This window comes from Eptatretus burgeri, chromosome 3, assembly GCF_056783735.1.
Source record: "Eptatretus burgeri isolate ZD-2024b chromosome 3, Ebu_testis_v1, whole genome shotgun sequence".
In the NCBI taxonomy this organism is placed as follows: Eukaryota; Metazoa; Chordata; class Myxini; order Myxiniformes; family Myxinidae; genus Eptatretus; species Eptatretus burgeri.
The window spans coordinates 122,431,672-122,445,482 of NC_140963.1; the positions used below are offsets into that span (position 1 = coordinate 122,431,672).

The 13,811-nt window shown below is 43.0% G+C and overlaps 1 protein-coding gene across 7 annotated transcripts in view; it reads left to right on the plus strand.

Annotated features, from left to right (window-relative positions):
* The window catches only part of LOC147030884 (uncharacterized), a 227,547-nt gene that overhangs the window by 114,284 nt on the left and 99,452 nt on the right, over window positions 1–13,811 (plus strand). For all 7 annotated transcript variants that reach the window (XM_085875426.1, XM_085875424.1, XM_085875423.1 and 4 more), the window contains 2 exons: window positions 2,006–2,153; window positions 7,598–7,680. In XM_085875426.1, the coding sequence (XP_085731552.1) occupies window positions 2,006–2,153; window positions 7,598–7,680 (231 nt within the window). The remainder of the gene's footprint in view (window positions 1–2,005; window positions 2,154–7,597; window positions 7,681–13,811) is intronic.

Sequence of the window (13,811 nt, forward strand, 5' to 3'; positions counted from 1 at the left end):
CTCAGCCGACTGCAGCAAACCACCTGTACGTCCTCACCTCCCGACTCCACTCCGCACTCCAAGCTCTCTGCAGCTCCCCGACAGACTTCAAACCCCGAAAGACTGCCCAAATTCGCCCTGTGCTCGGCGCTCTATAGGCCGGCAGGAGAACCCATATGCAAATTTCTGGATCAGAACGAGCTCGGGGGTGGAGCCACGCTCGCTCATTGGACGGAGGAAAAGGGGCGTAAGTCTCCCCTGATCTGAGAACTTGCATATCTCAATTCTACACCGACGCGCCTGGAGGCGGGGCCAAACCGCCCCACGCTTGCTGATTGGACGGATCAAAAGTGGGCGTGTAGCATTCCTGATCCGAATTCTCCTCGGAAAGGCCGCATTTTGCACTCGCGGTTCGGCGCGCACCTTTTACGAGCCCAGGACAGCCCGACGCTGGGTGTTCACAGGTGGTGCGGGAATGGCGGTAGAAGGAGGAGAGGTGAAGGTGGTGGAGGGTTTATGGTGGTGGTTTATGGTCATGGTGCCGTTTGGAATGGCGGTGATGCGATGTTTGCGGGAGCGAGTTGTGAAGGTAAAGATCGTGGCTGTTGGCGTTGTTGTTGTTGTTGTTGTGAAGCAGCGTTGTGGTTGGTGGTTGTTGTGTGATGGCGGTTGAGACGTGGTTGGTTCAAAATAAAGATAGAACAGAAAAATGGCTATCTTAAAGCGTCGCAGCCCGAATGAATCACATTTATTCCCTCTAAACAACGGGTTTGGGGGCTCACTACACATGTACTTGCAGAGATATCTCATCTACGGGACCTGAATGGTGGTTTGCAAATTTCCTCAACCGCAACAATATGTATGTATGTATGTATGTATGTATGTATGTATGTATGTATGTATGTATGTATGTATGTGTATATATATATATATATATATATATATATATATATATATATATATATATATATATATATATATATATATATATATATATATATACCTGGTGTTGGCGCAGTGGTTAGGGCAGCGGCTTGGGATCCAAAAGGTCCTGAGTTCAAGCCCCGTTGGGCCACTGAATTAATACACCAGGGGGTTGACTCAGCCTGTCATCCTTCCGAGGTCGGCGAAATGAGTACCAGTATACTGGGCCGGTGTATACCCTGGGTAAAATAGGTGTACCATATCCCTGTGTCGTAAGAGGCGACCAGGGTTGCGTCAGGAAGGGCATCCGGCATAAAACCTGTGCCAAATCACTATGCGGATCATATGGATGATCCGCTGTGGCGACCCCTAACGGGAGCAGCCGAAGGAAGAAGAAGAAGAAGAAGATATATATATATATATATATATATATATATATATATATATATATATATATATATATATATATATATATATATATATATATATATATATATATATGCCAACACCAGGCATACTTATTTTTTTTTATAATACTCACCATATTGGTACAACAGCATTTTTATTTTTTGAATTCTCACCATAGTACTGTAGTGTGTTCTTCAAAGATTGTTCATCCTCATGGTACAATGGCTTGTTAGTGTAATTTTCACCATAATTGGTGAAAATAAGAGCAGAATTCATGGTAAAAAAAATGACTGCAGTCATTTTTATTTCTTGGAGATAAAAGTAATCCCCCTTCTCTGGCTACTATTTTGTCTTTCCACATACACTCCCACTAACCCAATCCTTGCAAGTTACTATTGGCTTCCCCTCCTATCTCCTCTTTTCCTATTTTCAACTTCCATTACTTGTTGCATCCACCTGTTGACCAATCTTCAGTTTGTTCCCTTTGAGCCCCTTGTCACCTCACTCTTCCATGAGCCTCTTTTTTAATGTAAAATAAATCTGTCTTGTCTAATACAATTTTTCTGTATTATTTAGGTTTATGAACATGCTAACTGGCATACTTGATGTGATGCAGTATTTCACTAAAGCCATTCAATGATAAACAAACAGGATTCTCCTTACTCACTCTTCACATCTCTTCACATTCCCACAGTGGTCAAGTGAAAGACAGGAACTTGTGCTTTATGTGAAGACAAAGTCAAAGTTTACCTTTCAGTGCCTGAATGGCTTAACTTTATCTGGAAGGTCACCTCAAAGAACCTGCTTCAACTTTCATCTCAACCTTCCCTATTGCAAACGAGGTAACTAATAAAAGTACTGCATTTACTGTACATAAGCTGTAGAAATGGAATGACTTCCATTGTTGTTTATCTTTATTTCATTAAAAACATGAGGTTACCTGCCCATATAAACACTCAATATCTACATTTGGAATCCAAGACATCAGCAAGAACAAAAATCCTGTGTGTTTGTTTGCTTTGATGTATTGTACTCCATATGTTTTCTCGATAAAAGTTTGCTTTCTTTTATGCATCAGTTTGTCCTCTCCAGTCTGTGACTTTTCTTTCCATCCTCTCGTCTATACCCCCTGGTCAATTGAATCCTGCGGGGAGTCAGTTACAGTCTAGCAGCTTGCTTTCTCAGCATGGATAGTTAACCTGACTATGGTTAACATTTGTTCATTCCGTAAGGCTCAAAACAAGCATGGGTCCATCTTGAGGCAAGCGAGAAAGCATAATCTTACAAATTTCAAAGCCAAACTATTCAACCATTCTCCTTCCTCCAAGTCATGGGGGCACCTTGTCAAGTCCGTCTCCAGTATATTATCCCCCCCCCATCCTGTCCCTTACCCCAAACGGTAGCATTACAGATGCTACCAGAGATCGACTAAATAAAATTTGTTGTCCGTCCGTCTGTCTGTCTGTCTGTCTGTCTCTTGGGTGGTCGCTAGAGTACCCTTATTGTCGGGTTTTCCGTGTGTGTGTGTGTGTGTGTGTGTGTGTGTGTGTGTGTGTGTGCGTGCGTGCGTGCGTGCGTGCGTGCGTGCGTGCGTGCGCGCGCAACGCGAGGCTCCACAGCACAAACCAGCAAACCGATTATTTTTCAAATGGTAGTCCTTCAAAAATAGGGTGTCCATTTACCGTCATTTTTTATGAGGAGTGCCAGTTGGCAAAATACGCAATAGGAAAAATCTTGCCAGGCAGAGGAACAATTGTATGTGAACCAATACGTCTTGGCAATGAATCTTTGTCAGTGGATCGGTCAGAATGAAAAGCATCGTATCCAGCGCTTCGATCCTAGCGGATCCCTCGTCGCCTACCGGCTTGTCTGTCTGTCTGTCTGTCTGTCTGTATGTTCGCATTTTTTGCAAAGCCAGCTGGGCCGACAACCACCATATTTGGGACACAGACAAAGTCCGACCCAGGGATTGTCCGAAGAGTATTTTAATCCACCACCTCAGTCTTTAGAGACACTGGAGACCCTGAAGACCTTTTAAGACCCTTCAGACACCAAAGACCCATCAGAGCTTGAAGACCCTGAAGACCCTTAAATTCCCCAAAGACCCCTAAGACCACTAAGACCTTTAAGACCCTAAGACCTTTTAAGGCTTTGAAGACCCTTAAGACCCCAAATACCCAAAAATCCTTGAGAACACAAAGACCCCAAAGACCACTAAGATCCCAAAGACCTTGAATACCCTGAAGACCCTGAAGACCCCAAAGACCATGAAGACTTTGAAGACCCTTCAGACCCTTTAGACCCCTAAGAACCTAAAGACCCCATACACCCATCAGACAGAATAGACAGCTTGGACCCTTGTCCATTTAGAGCTTTAGACCACTTGGACCTTTTTAGATCCTTTTTACATGCTTGAGAGTTGAGACTCTTTTGACCCCTTCGACGCGAACTACAATTGGAACTACACGTACTTTAGATCATCCAGAACCTTTGAAGTGCACACCACACAGACATCTCTAGTCTTCTTGCAAAACACAGACTACACAATTTTCAGCAAGTGGTGTGCAAACCTGACTCACCCAGGGGTGGGTAGGTCAAATTTTTATGTATTCTATACAGCTGTACTTTAATATACACACTGCAAAAATTTCTTTGTTGGAAGGGAAGGGTAGAGGAGGGAGGGAAAGGGGAGTGGGGTAGGTGGGGGGTAGGAGGAGGTCGGAGGAGGGTGGGGAAGGCGTGGGGTTGGCGTCTGTCAGGGAGGGGGTTGTGGTGGGAAGAGGAGGGAGGGGAAGGGGTGGGAGTGTGGAGGGAGGAAGGGATGTGAGGAGGGAGAGGAATGGGTGGGAAGAGGGAGCCAGCGTTGCCCGGCAATGTCAGGTACCTTTGCTATTGAGGAAATCCCACGTGGAGGAAATTTCCTCCTTGTGGAGGAAATCCTATTGAGGAAATCTTTGCTTCCAAATCCCAGGTACCTCACCCATCCTTTTCTGTCCCCACCATGCCCTGACCTACCCAATGTATACTGGAATCTGTGTCGTTCCCACCTGAGAAAATAGAGAAAGTTTTGTCCTCCCTTGACCCTGCTGCGGTGATGGACCAAGATAGCATCAGTGCCAATGTGCTCAAATCCTTCTCTTCTCTGCCATTTTTACGACCCCTTTATCTGCCATATTTAATCTGTCGTTCTTGTTTGGTCACCTCCCATCTGCATGGAGGCCAGAAAACATCACTGCCATCCACAAGAAGAGTGTAAAAACAGACCTTACCAATTATAGGCCAGTGAACTTGCTTCCATTTACAAGTAAAGTCATGAAAACCATCATTGCTTCCAATGTCAAATATTTAATGTTTTCAAAGTGTGATCTCTCGACATCAGTTTACATTCCACCTTGGTCACTGATGTCTGGAATCCTTCCACTCCTTTCTCAGCAATGGTCAGAGGCCCTCAATGACAAACAGGAGGTTCGGACAGTTTTCCTGGACATATCTCTCTCATTCAATTCAGTCTGGCATCCAGCATTCCTTACCAAATCTCTCTTTCTGTGGCAGAGAAGGCCACCTTCATTCCTGGAATTATGACTTCCTTCACTCGAGCCATCAATGAGTATCCATCAATGAATGGAACCAGTGGGGGGTGGGGGGTGGATATCCCAAAAGCAGAGTTTTGGCCCAGTCTTGTTCTTCACCTCCACTAATCTTCTTCTTCTTGCGCATGGCACCTTGGCTGCCAGGTAGCTATCATTTTGTTGGGGCATGACTATGCCACTGATACTGTGCCCCTATACCAGTACACTGGTACTCATTTCGCTGACCTCAGAAGGATGACAGGCTGAGTCAACCCCACCTGGTGCTAATTCAGCGGCCAACAGGGCTCGAACTCAGGACCCGAAGATGCCAAGCCAGCCACTCTAAAGACTAAGCCAACACCAGGCTTATCTACACGAATGAGTAATGACCTCTCTGATGCTCTGGAAAGCACTCTCTTGTTTCAGCAGATGACTCCACATTGTGTCATGTAGTACCCCAGCCCTCTGCAAGGCAGATAGCAGCTGCCTTCCTCTCTGCTGATCTGGAAATTATTAGACTCTGATCTGTTCAATAAAACATGTCCTTTAATCCTAGAAAATCTCACAGTCTCACCCTATCTCTCTGGAATGATCATCAAAATAACCCACTTATCCATTTCATTGGTCATCCACTGGAAGAGGTTCAGTCTCTTGAACCTCCAGCTTCACACTTAGCCATGACGTTTCCTGAGCCATGCACATAACAAAGCTGGCCTCCAAAGCCAGCCACAGACTGGGAATCCTCCATCAATCCAAGTCTTTCCTTCGATAATCAGAGCTCCTCACAGTCCACAAAGCCTGGATTCATTTCAATGAAGAGATCTAATGGGAAATTTGGTGCTCACTCACTTAATGCTTATTAACAGTAATCAACAACATCAGTGCCTATCAAGCCAAACAGCAAAACTGTGTGAGGGAAGTGATTGCTTCGGCCAAACTTTACTTGCAATCTTTTAATTTGTTATTTCACATGCTTGGATAAAAGGTGAAGGAAGTTTGAGAATTGACTCTCCATTGCCAAACTCTCTTCAGTCAAACTCTGCTTGTTGGTTGGAATCGGACATTTTATTTGGAAATGGTGTGCCTTAAAAATTGTTGAACAACTTATTAACCTCGAAATGTGTTCAAAACAAATGTTGAACAGTTGATGGCTGTTTATTGTTTATTTGAAGTAACCATCTATAGATTCCTTGTTTCCAATACAAAAAGGCATTCCAGCATTTATCCTCACCTGATTTTTCTTTTACTATGATGAAAGAGCAGCACTTAGCCTTCATTCCTCCCTTTACCCCCACACTTTTGATTATATTGATTGTGAGCTCTTGCAATTAGATGTTATATGTCAGTCAAGATTGTTGGTGTTTTCAGTCCAAGTGATTTTCAAGTTTACTGGGAGGATTCAAGGGAAGATCCAGAATTTCTTTTTAGAGGGGGCTCACGTAAGGTTAAGATGTTCTCATATTGTGAAATAGACAACCAAGACTCATTCAAGTCAATGTATTCGTCGAGGAAAAAACGGTTAATCTATCCAGTGTCCTCCCATACATTTACTTTCACCACAGGAAAAATTGGGAATACCGGGCTACTTGACGAAAAGGCCTCAGGCCTGTCACGAAGAGGAAAAACTGGTTAAACTCTCCAGAGCTAGCTGTGCCCAACCATACATTTACTTATTCCACAGGACAGTTGGGAATATCGAGCTACTTGACGAAAAGGCCTCAGGCCTGTCACGAAGAGGAAAAACAGGTTAAACAATCCAGAGCTAGCTCTGCCCGACCATACATTTACTTATTCCACAGGAAAGTTGGGAATATCGAGCTACTTGACGAAAAGGCCTCAGGCCTGTCACGAAGAGGAAAAACAGGTTAAACAATCCAGAGCTAGCTGTGCCCGACGATAAATTTACTTATTCCACAGGAAAGTTAGGAATATCTAGCTACTTGACGAAAAGGCCTCAGGCCTGTCACGAAGAGGAAAAACTGGTTAAACTATCCAGAGCGAGCTGTGTCCTACCATAAATTTACTTATTCCACAGGAAAAGTTGGGAATACCGAGCTACGTGACGAAAAGGCCTTAGGCCTGTCACAAACTCATTCTAAAGGAAAGCTGAAGGTTCTGGAATCTTTACGACTGATCTTTACAACAACAATGTAAATACACAAAATGTTTCCAAGACAAAAATCAATGAAAATATCGAAAGACAAAGCACAAAATGTGGTGAAATGACCGCGAGCACGAAACCTAAACTCACCATTGCAGATCATAAGATCATTAATTATAATAATGGACGATGTAGCCACTGAAACCTTGAATAACCTGGTGAAGTAGTTCAGGATTGTACTGCGTTTTGCTGTTGGACACGATCCCGAAAATGTTGCCTTTCTCTTCAGGGCCATAACTAAACACTGAGTCGCAGGGATTAATTCAGAACCAGTGGCGAAAAGTATCGAGGCTCGGATTAATTAGCGAGTGAAAGCAAAAGACGGGTGATTGCTCATTGCCCAGTGATATATTCCATAACGATCATGTGACATAATTGTGAGGGTGGCGGGGAGGGGGGTGGTCGACGTGAACCTGGTGAACCCCCCCCCCCCAGATCCGCCATTGATATTAACGCACAACAAGATGGGCAGATTGGTCCTTAATTTTATGTGCTGCTATTTCATGACGTTTTGTATTTTCCTTTATGTGTGCTCATGTCTGTCTGGTTTTGGCAGCTCACTGCAAGGTGACAAAAGATGAACTGAATGCACGTTCTCTGATTGTCCATGGAAGATATGAGAAGTACAAGAAAGTGAAGGTATGAAGATATTTTGATTTGTCCCTCATGCATAATGTAGCATGCTGCCACTATGCACCAAAGCGAGTGGACGAGTTACCAATAGGGGTATCATGGTAGAAAAATTTACGGACAATAACATGTCCCCTCTAATGTTAAACAGGTGAAACCACAACGTATGAGATGAAGCAAAAGAATATTTAATGAGTAATTTATTAAACCTGTTCTTCTGCTCTTGCTCACCCTCTCTCTGTTCTATTCACCCTCTCATTTTTTCAAGGTCATCTGCCATCTGCTTGGAAATCAGCAAACATTACTGCCTTGCATAAAAAGGGTGCAAAACAGATCCCTGCAACAACAGACCAATCAGCCTTCTGCCAATCATCAGCAGGGTTATGGAATCCATCATCGCTTCAGACATTAAATCCTTCCTCTTCTCCAATTGCCTGATTTCCGATTATCAATTTGGTTTCAGACCAGGTCACTCCACCATGGATATGCTGCTTTTGCTTTCCCAACAATGGATAGAGGTCCTCAATGCCGGACATGAAATCAGAGCTGCATCTCGAGACGTATCGTGTGCTTTTGACATGGTTTTGCACCCTGCCCTGCTCAGGAAACTTTCTTCCTATGGTATCCAAGGCCATCTCCACTCATGGCTCGCAGACTTCCTCTCCTGTCACAGTCAACATGTAGCCATAAATGGTGCTCACTGCTCACCTTCACTCTTTCTTTCCTCTTTTTTTCCTGCCTTTGGAATAAACTTCCTCACTCTATTCAATCCCATTCTTCCCTCCAGGCCTTCAAAGCAGCTATTCACCACCATCTCTTGTCATCCCCCATCCAAATCCTCGATCTTTTCTACCCCCGTTGATCCACCCCAAGCCCACCTCCTTCAAATTCCCTGCTTTTCTTCCTGAAAGTCCCTGTAATGTCCATGTTGTCTTCCCCATGTTCCCCACCCCATCCCTCTTCCTACCACAGAAAATTCTCATGTCTCTGTTCCCCACTGTTTTATCCTTCCCACTTCCACTCTCTTGTCTCATGCCCCCCATGCTGTGTGTTGTGTGTTAGCTCTCATATGAGTCTCGACAAGGTATACAAAAAAAGAAATCCCTACTGTCTACCTTTCAAACAAGTATTCATCTATACATCAGATGTGTAGATGAATGTGTGCGTTGGTTATATATTCTTTTGTTTATATAATCCCAGCCACCTGGGTTGAACTGATACGGTGAGAGCTAATTGGTTATTCCCTCCATTCACAGGTGAAAGATGTGGGTGGTCTTCATTTTTTCATTGATATGTTTACTGCCCTTGAGGTTTACACGTGGTACATGCTTGGGGGCCTTGTTGGTATGCAATTCTGTCTGTGCTGTCGTTGATGATTCACCAACAAGCGATGAAACCAGTCCGGCAGCTGATGGGGTGTGGAGCATTGGGATTCTCATGTGTGTACTATGTGTGAATGTCTTTACAGCTATGGAGGGACTCTGAGAAGGGTTTGAAACAGCAAAGCACTTACCTTGGGTAGCCATAGTTGCTTTATGCAGCTTCTTCGGCAAGAGGCGCATGGGAGTGGATGTATGTATGTGTATATATATATATATATATATATATATATATATATATATATATATATATATATATATATATATATATATATATGTGTATATATGTATATATATGTATATGTGTATATATGTGTATATATGTATATATATGTATATGTGTATATATGTATATATATATATATATGAATATATGTATATATATATATGTATATATGTGTATATATATGTATATATGTGTATATATATATATATATGTATATATGTATATATGTGTGTATATATGTATATATATGTATATATGTATATATGTATATATATATATATATATATATGTATATATATATATATATATATATATATATATATATATATATATATATATATATATATATATTGTTGTGGGCTGGGGGTCGGGTGAGAAGACCACGAGGTGGGGGAGGCTATCTCGGTTCCCACCAGACGGTAGGCCATCGTACACGGATAATTCCGTGACACGGCGGGTCGCTTAATCGACTGTGGATGCCAATAACTCAACCACGTGTCCTGGGGTCCTCCCGTCTATGGGTTAATCGGGTTACCTAATTAATCACATGGTTTAATTACCGGGGAACACGCCCTCAGTACGCCTTGTCCGAACCGGATCACTCTCCTAGACCGGATCACTTTACCGGATTGGATGCAGCCGAGCGACACTATATATATATATATATATATATATATATATATATATATATATATATATATATATATATATATATATATATATATATGTATATATATGTATATATATGTATATGTATATATATGTATATGTATATATATGTATATATATATATATATATGTATATATATATATATATATATATATATATATATATATATATATATATATATATATATATATATATATATATATATATATATATATATATGTATGTATATATATATATATATATATACATATATACACATATATACGAGGTGTGTTCAAAAAGAATCCAACCTTTGTTCATAAAAAATAGTTGTATCCAGATACAACAAACTTACACTAATCTCCTTCAAAGTAGTCCCCTTGGGCTGCCACACACTTCTCCCAACGGTTCTGCCACTGTCAGAAGCAGTGCTGGAACGCCTCTTTTGGGAAGGTGCGCAGCTGGTCTGTTGCATTCCGCATGATGTCTTCTCTGGACTTAAATCTGGTCGCTTTCAGGGGCATTTTCAGCTTGGGGAAAAGCCAGAAGTCACACGGAGTCATGTCGGGAGAGTAGGGAGCCTGTCGAAGCACAGGTGTGTTGTGTTTGGCCAGGAAACTCCATCAAATGTGAAGAATGGGCGGGTGCGTTATCGTGATGGAGCTGCCAATTGACCGCTGCCGACAGGTCTGGCTGTTTGCGTCGCACAGCGTCATGAAGGCGACGCAGTACCTCTTGGTAGTACTCTTTGGTGATGGTTGTGCCGTGTGGTGCGTACTTGTGATGAACCACGCCACTGGAGTCAAAGAAAACGGTCAGCATGACTTTGACATTGCTGCGGACCTTCCTTGCTTTTTTTGGCCTCAGGGATGTTGGATGCTTCCATTGTGATGACTGGACCTTTGTTTCTTGGTCGTACCCATAAACCCAGGTCTCATCGCCAGTGATCACTGTGTTGAAGATGTTGGGATCACTGTTCACAGTCTCCAGCATGTCCTGTACGATCTCCAAACGGAGTTGCTTCTGCTCGATCGTTAGCAGCTTTGGCACGAACTTCGCTGAGATTCTCCCTCATTAAGCCCAAATCCTCAGTCACAATGGAATGAATGGATCCAATGCTGATGCCCACCTCATCTGCAAGTTCTCTGATTGTGATTCAACGATCCTGCATCAGCAGGGTCCTCACTTGATCAATGACTATCTCATTTCGGGATGTTGAGGGCCTATCAGAACGTGCTTCACTTTTCACTGATGTGCGACCATCTTTGAAGCGGTTGTACCACTCCTTTATCTGTGTGGTGCCCATTGCTTCGTTCCCGAAGGTCTGTTGAATCTTGTGGATCGTTTCCACTTGGGAATCGCCAAGCTTTACACAAAATTTGATGCAGTGGCATTGTTCAAGTTTTTCCGCCATTTTGTCAAAAACGAAAATCTGACGGCGCTCACTTACACTTCCTCACCCATCGACGGTCTGTCGGCGACTGACAGCTTCTGCAGGCGGAAAAATATTAACGCATACGAATTAGGATCGCCTTCCTATGTGCACCAAACCATGCCTCCCTAGCTTCATTTGTTTACGCACGAAAAATTGAGGTTGGATACTTTTTGAACACACCATATATATATATATATATATATATATATATATATATATATATATATATATATATATATATATATATATATATATATATATATATATATATATATATATATATATATATATATATATATATATATATATACATACATACATACATATACATACATACACATGCCTAGTGTTGACGCAGTGGTTAGGGCAGTGGCTTGGGATCCAAAAGGTCCTGAGTTCAAGCCCCGTTGGACCACTGAATTAATACACCAGGGGGTTGACTCAGCCTGTCATCCTTCTGAGGTCCGCAAAATGAGTACCAGTGTACTGGGCCGGTGTATACCCCGGTTAAAATAGGTGTACCATATCCCTGTGTCGTAAGAGGCGACCAGGGTTGCGTCAGGAAGGGCATCCGGCGTAAAACATGTGCCAAATCACTATGCGGATCATACGGATGATCCGCTGTGACGACCCCTAACGGGAGCAGCCGAAAGAAGAAGAAGAAGAAGAAGAAGATATATATATATATATATATATATATATATATATATATATATATATATATATATATATATATATATACACACACACATATTGTTGCAGATCCGGGGTGGTGGGAATCTGACCCGCTCCTTGGTGCCAGCCTCGCCACTGCCGTCTCCGGGAGTCTATAACGCCAGCCGGCTCGGCACAGGCCTCGGGTCACGCGTCTTCAATCGCGATACCAACGTAATCCTGAACCTTACCAGTTGGGGAGATAGAACCCCTGGTTACAGACTGGTTTTGTCAGTGACCGAGCGGAGTCTACCAGTCTGTAACCACTTTGGTTTTATATGCCAAACAAACGGATCGTTCCTCGATGCGACACGCATTAATCCATAGCGGCAACTGCATAAGAAATAACCAGATTTATTCGGGAACATCAGGGATCACAACACAAGCAATAAACACGACATTGTTTTTTATTAACAATCAACCCGTTCTTACCTGGGGAACCACGGTCTAAAGGTTTCGAGGGGATCACTACGAAATATGCCTTATACAACACGTGCAAACAAGACAGACAGACAAACAGCATGCATGCAGACAGAGTACTTGGTGATGGCTCATGGACGAGAGGACCGTGTCCAAAAGCACGAATGTCGCTCGTAATAAGCGGTGGTGTCCACGGGTTCAAACTTCCGCTGGAACGTGCCGCATGGCGAGATGGCGGCGCAGTGCCTTTCCTGCTCCTTTAGCCACCGCGTGCGCGGTCTCCGCGCGCTCTGACCTCGCATAGGGTCGAAGGTGGGCCTCAACTGATCTCTCTCACTGTCCAGCACACAAATCCCGGCCTGCCCTGTCCTCCAGACAAGCCCCAGTCGAGGTCCGAGTTCCACAGGCGGATCACAACGTGTTGAGCCGTGAGATGAGCAAGGACCGTCAGATGCTCCGGCATCTCTGCTCCGGCCTTCCCGCCTCAAAGCCCGACTCCCGCTTCGTCCTCTCAGTTCCTCTCTCGGTCGAATCACCAACTTACAGGTCGGTTCAACGTCTCTCCCGGCAGATCCAACACGGTGCCTCCTTCGTTCGCTCACCTCGAAGAGACTCCGAGCACGCCACGAGAACCCGGCCGTTCCTCACACACAGCACTGCTTTTGTTCCTCCTTTTGAATCACGAACACGCTTCAAGAGCGAACATTTCCACACACTCGACCGTTTTCACGAGGTCTCTTTTCTTTTCTCGCTTCTCTCGGCTTCGACACACGCCTCTCTCGTCGACCAACTGACCAAAGGCTCCGCCCCCTCACGTCACTTCCTGTTCAGGCCACACCTCTCGCTCTCGGCCACTCCTCTCTCGTTCATACAGGAGAGGAAGAAAAATCATCTCTCGTTTCACCACCGTATGAACATAAAAACACAGTCTTCTACAACTCCCGACACACACGTACCGTCCCTTATACCAAACAACCTATCTAAACAGGCATTTAATGGGGGATCTGAGCTAATCCTATACTTAGTAATCCCATTAAGGGCCAATTCCATAACAATATATATATATATATATATATATATATATATATATATATGTATATATGTATGTATGTTCTGTATACATATGTATGTTCTGTATACATATGTATGTTCTGTATATATATATATATATATATATATATATATATATATATATATATATATATATATGTATATATATATGTATATGTATGTATAAAAACAGCCCCCTTAAGAAATAAATTCATGCCCAATTCAACTCCAATCTAACATCAGGCCTGGCCAGTTGATTAATGTGAA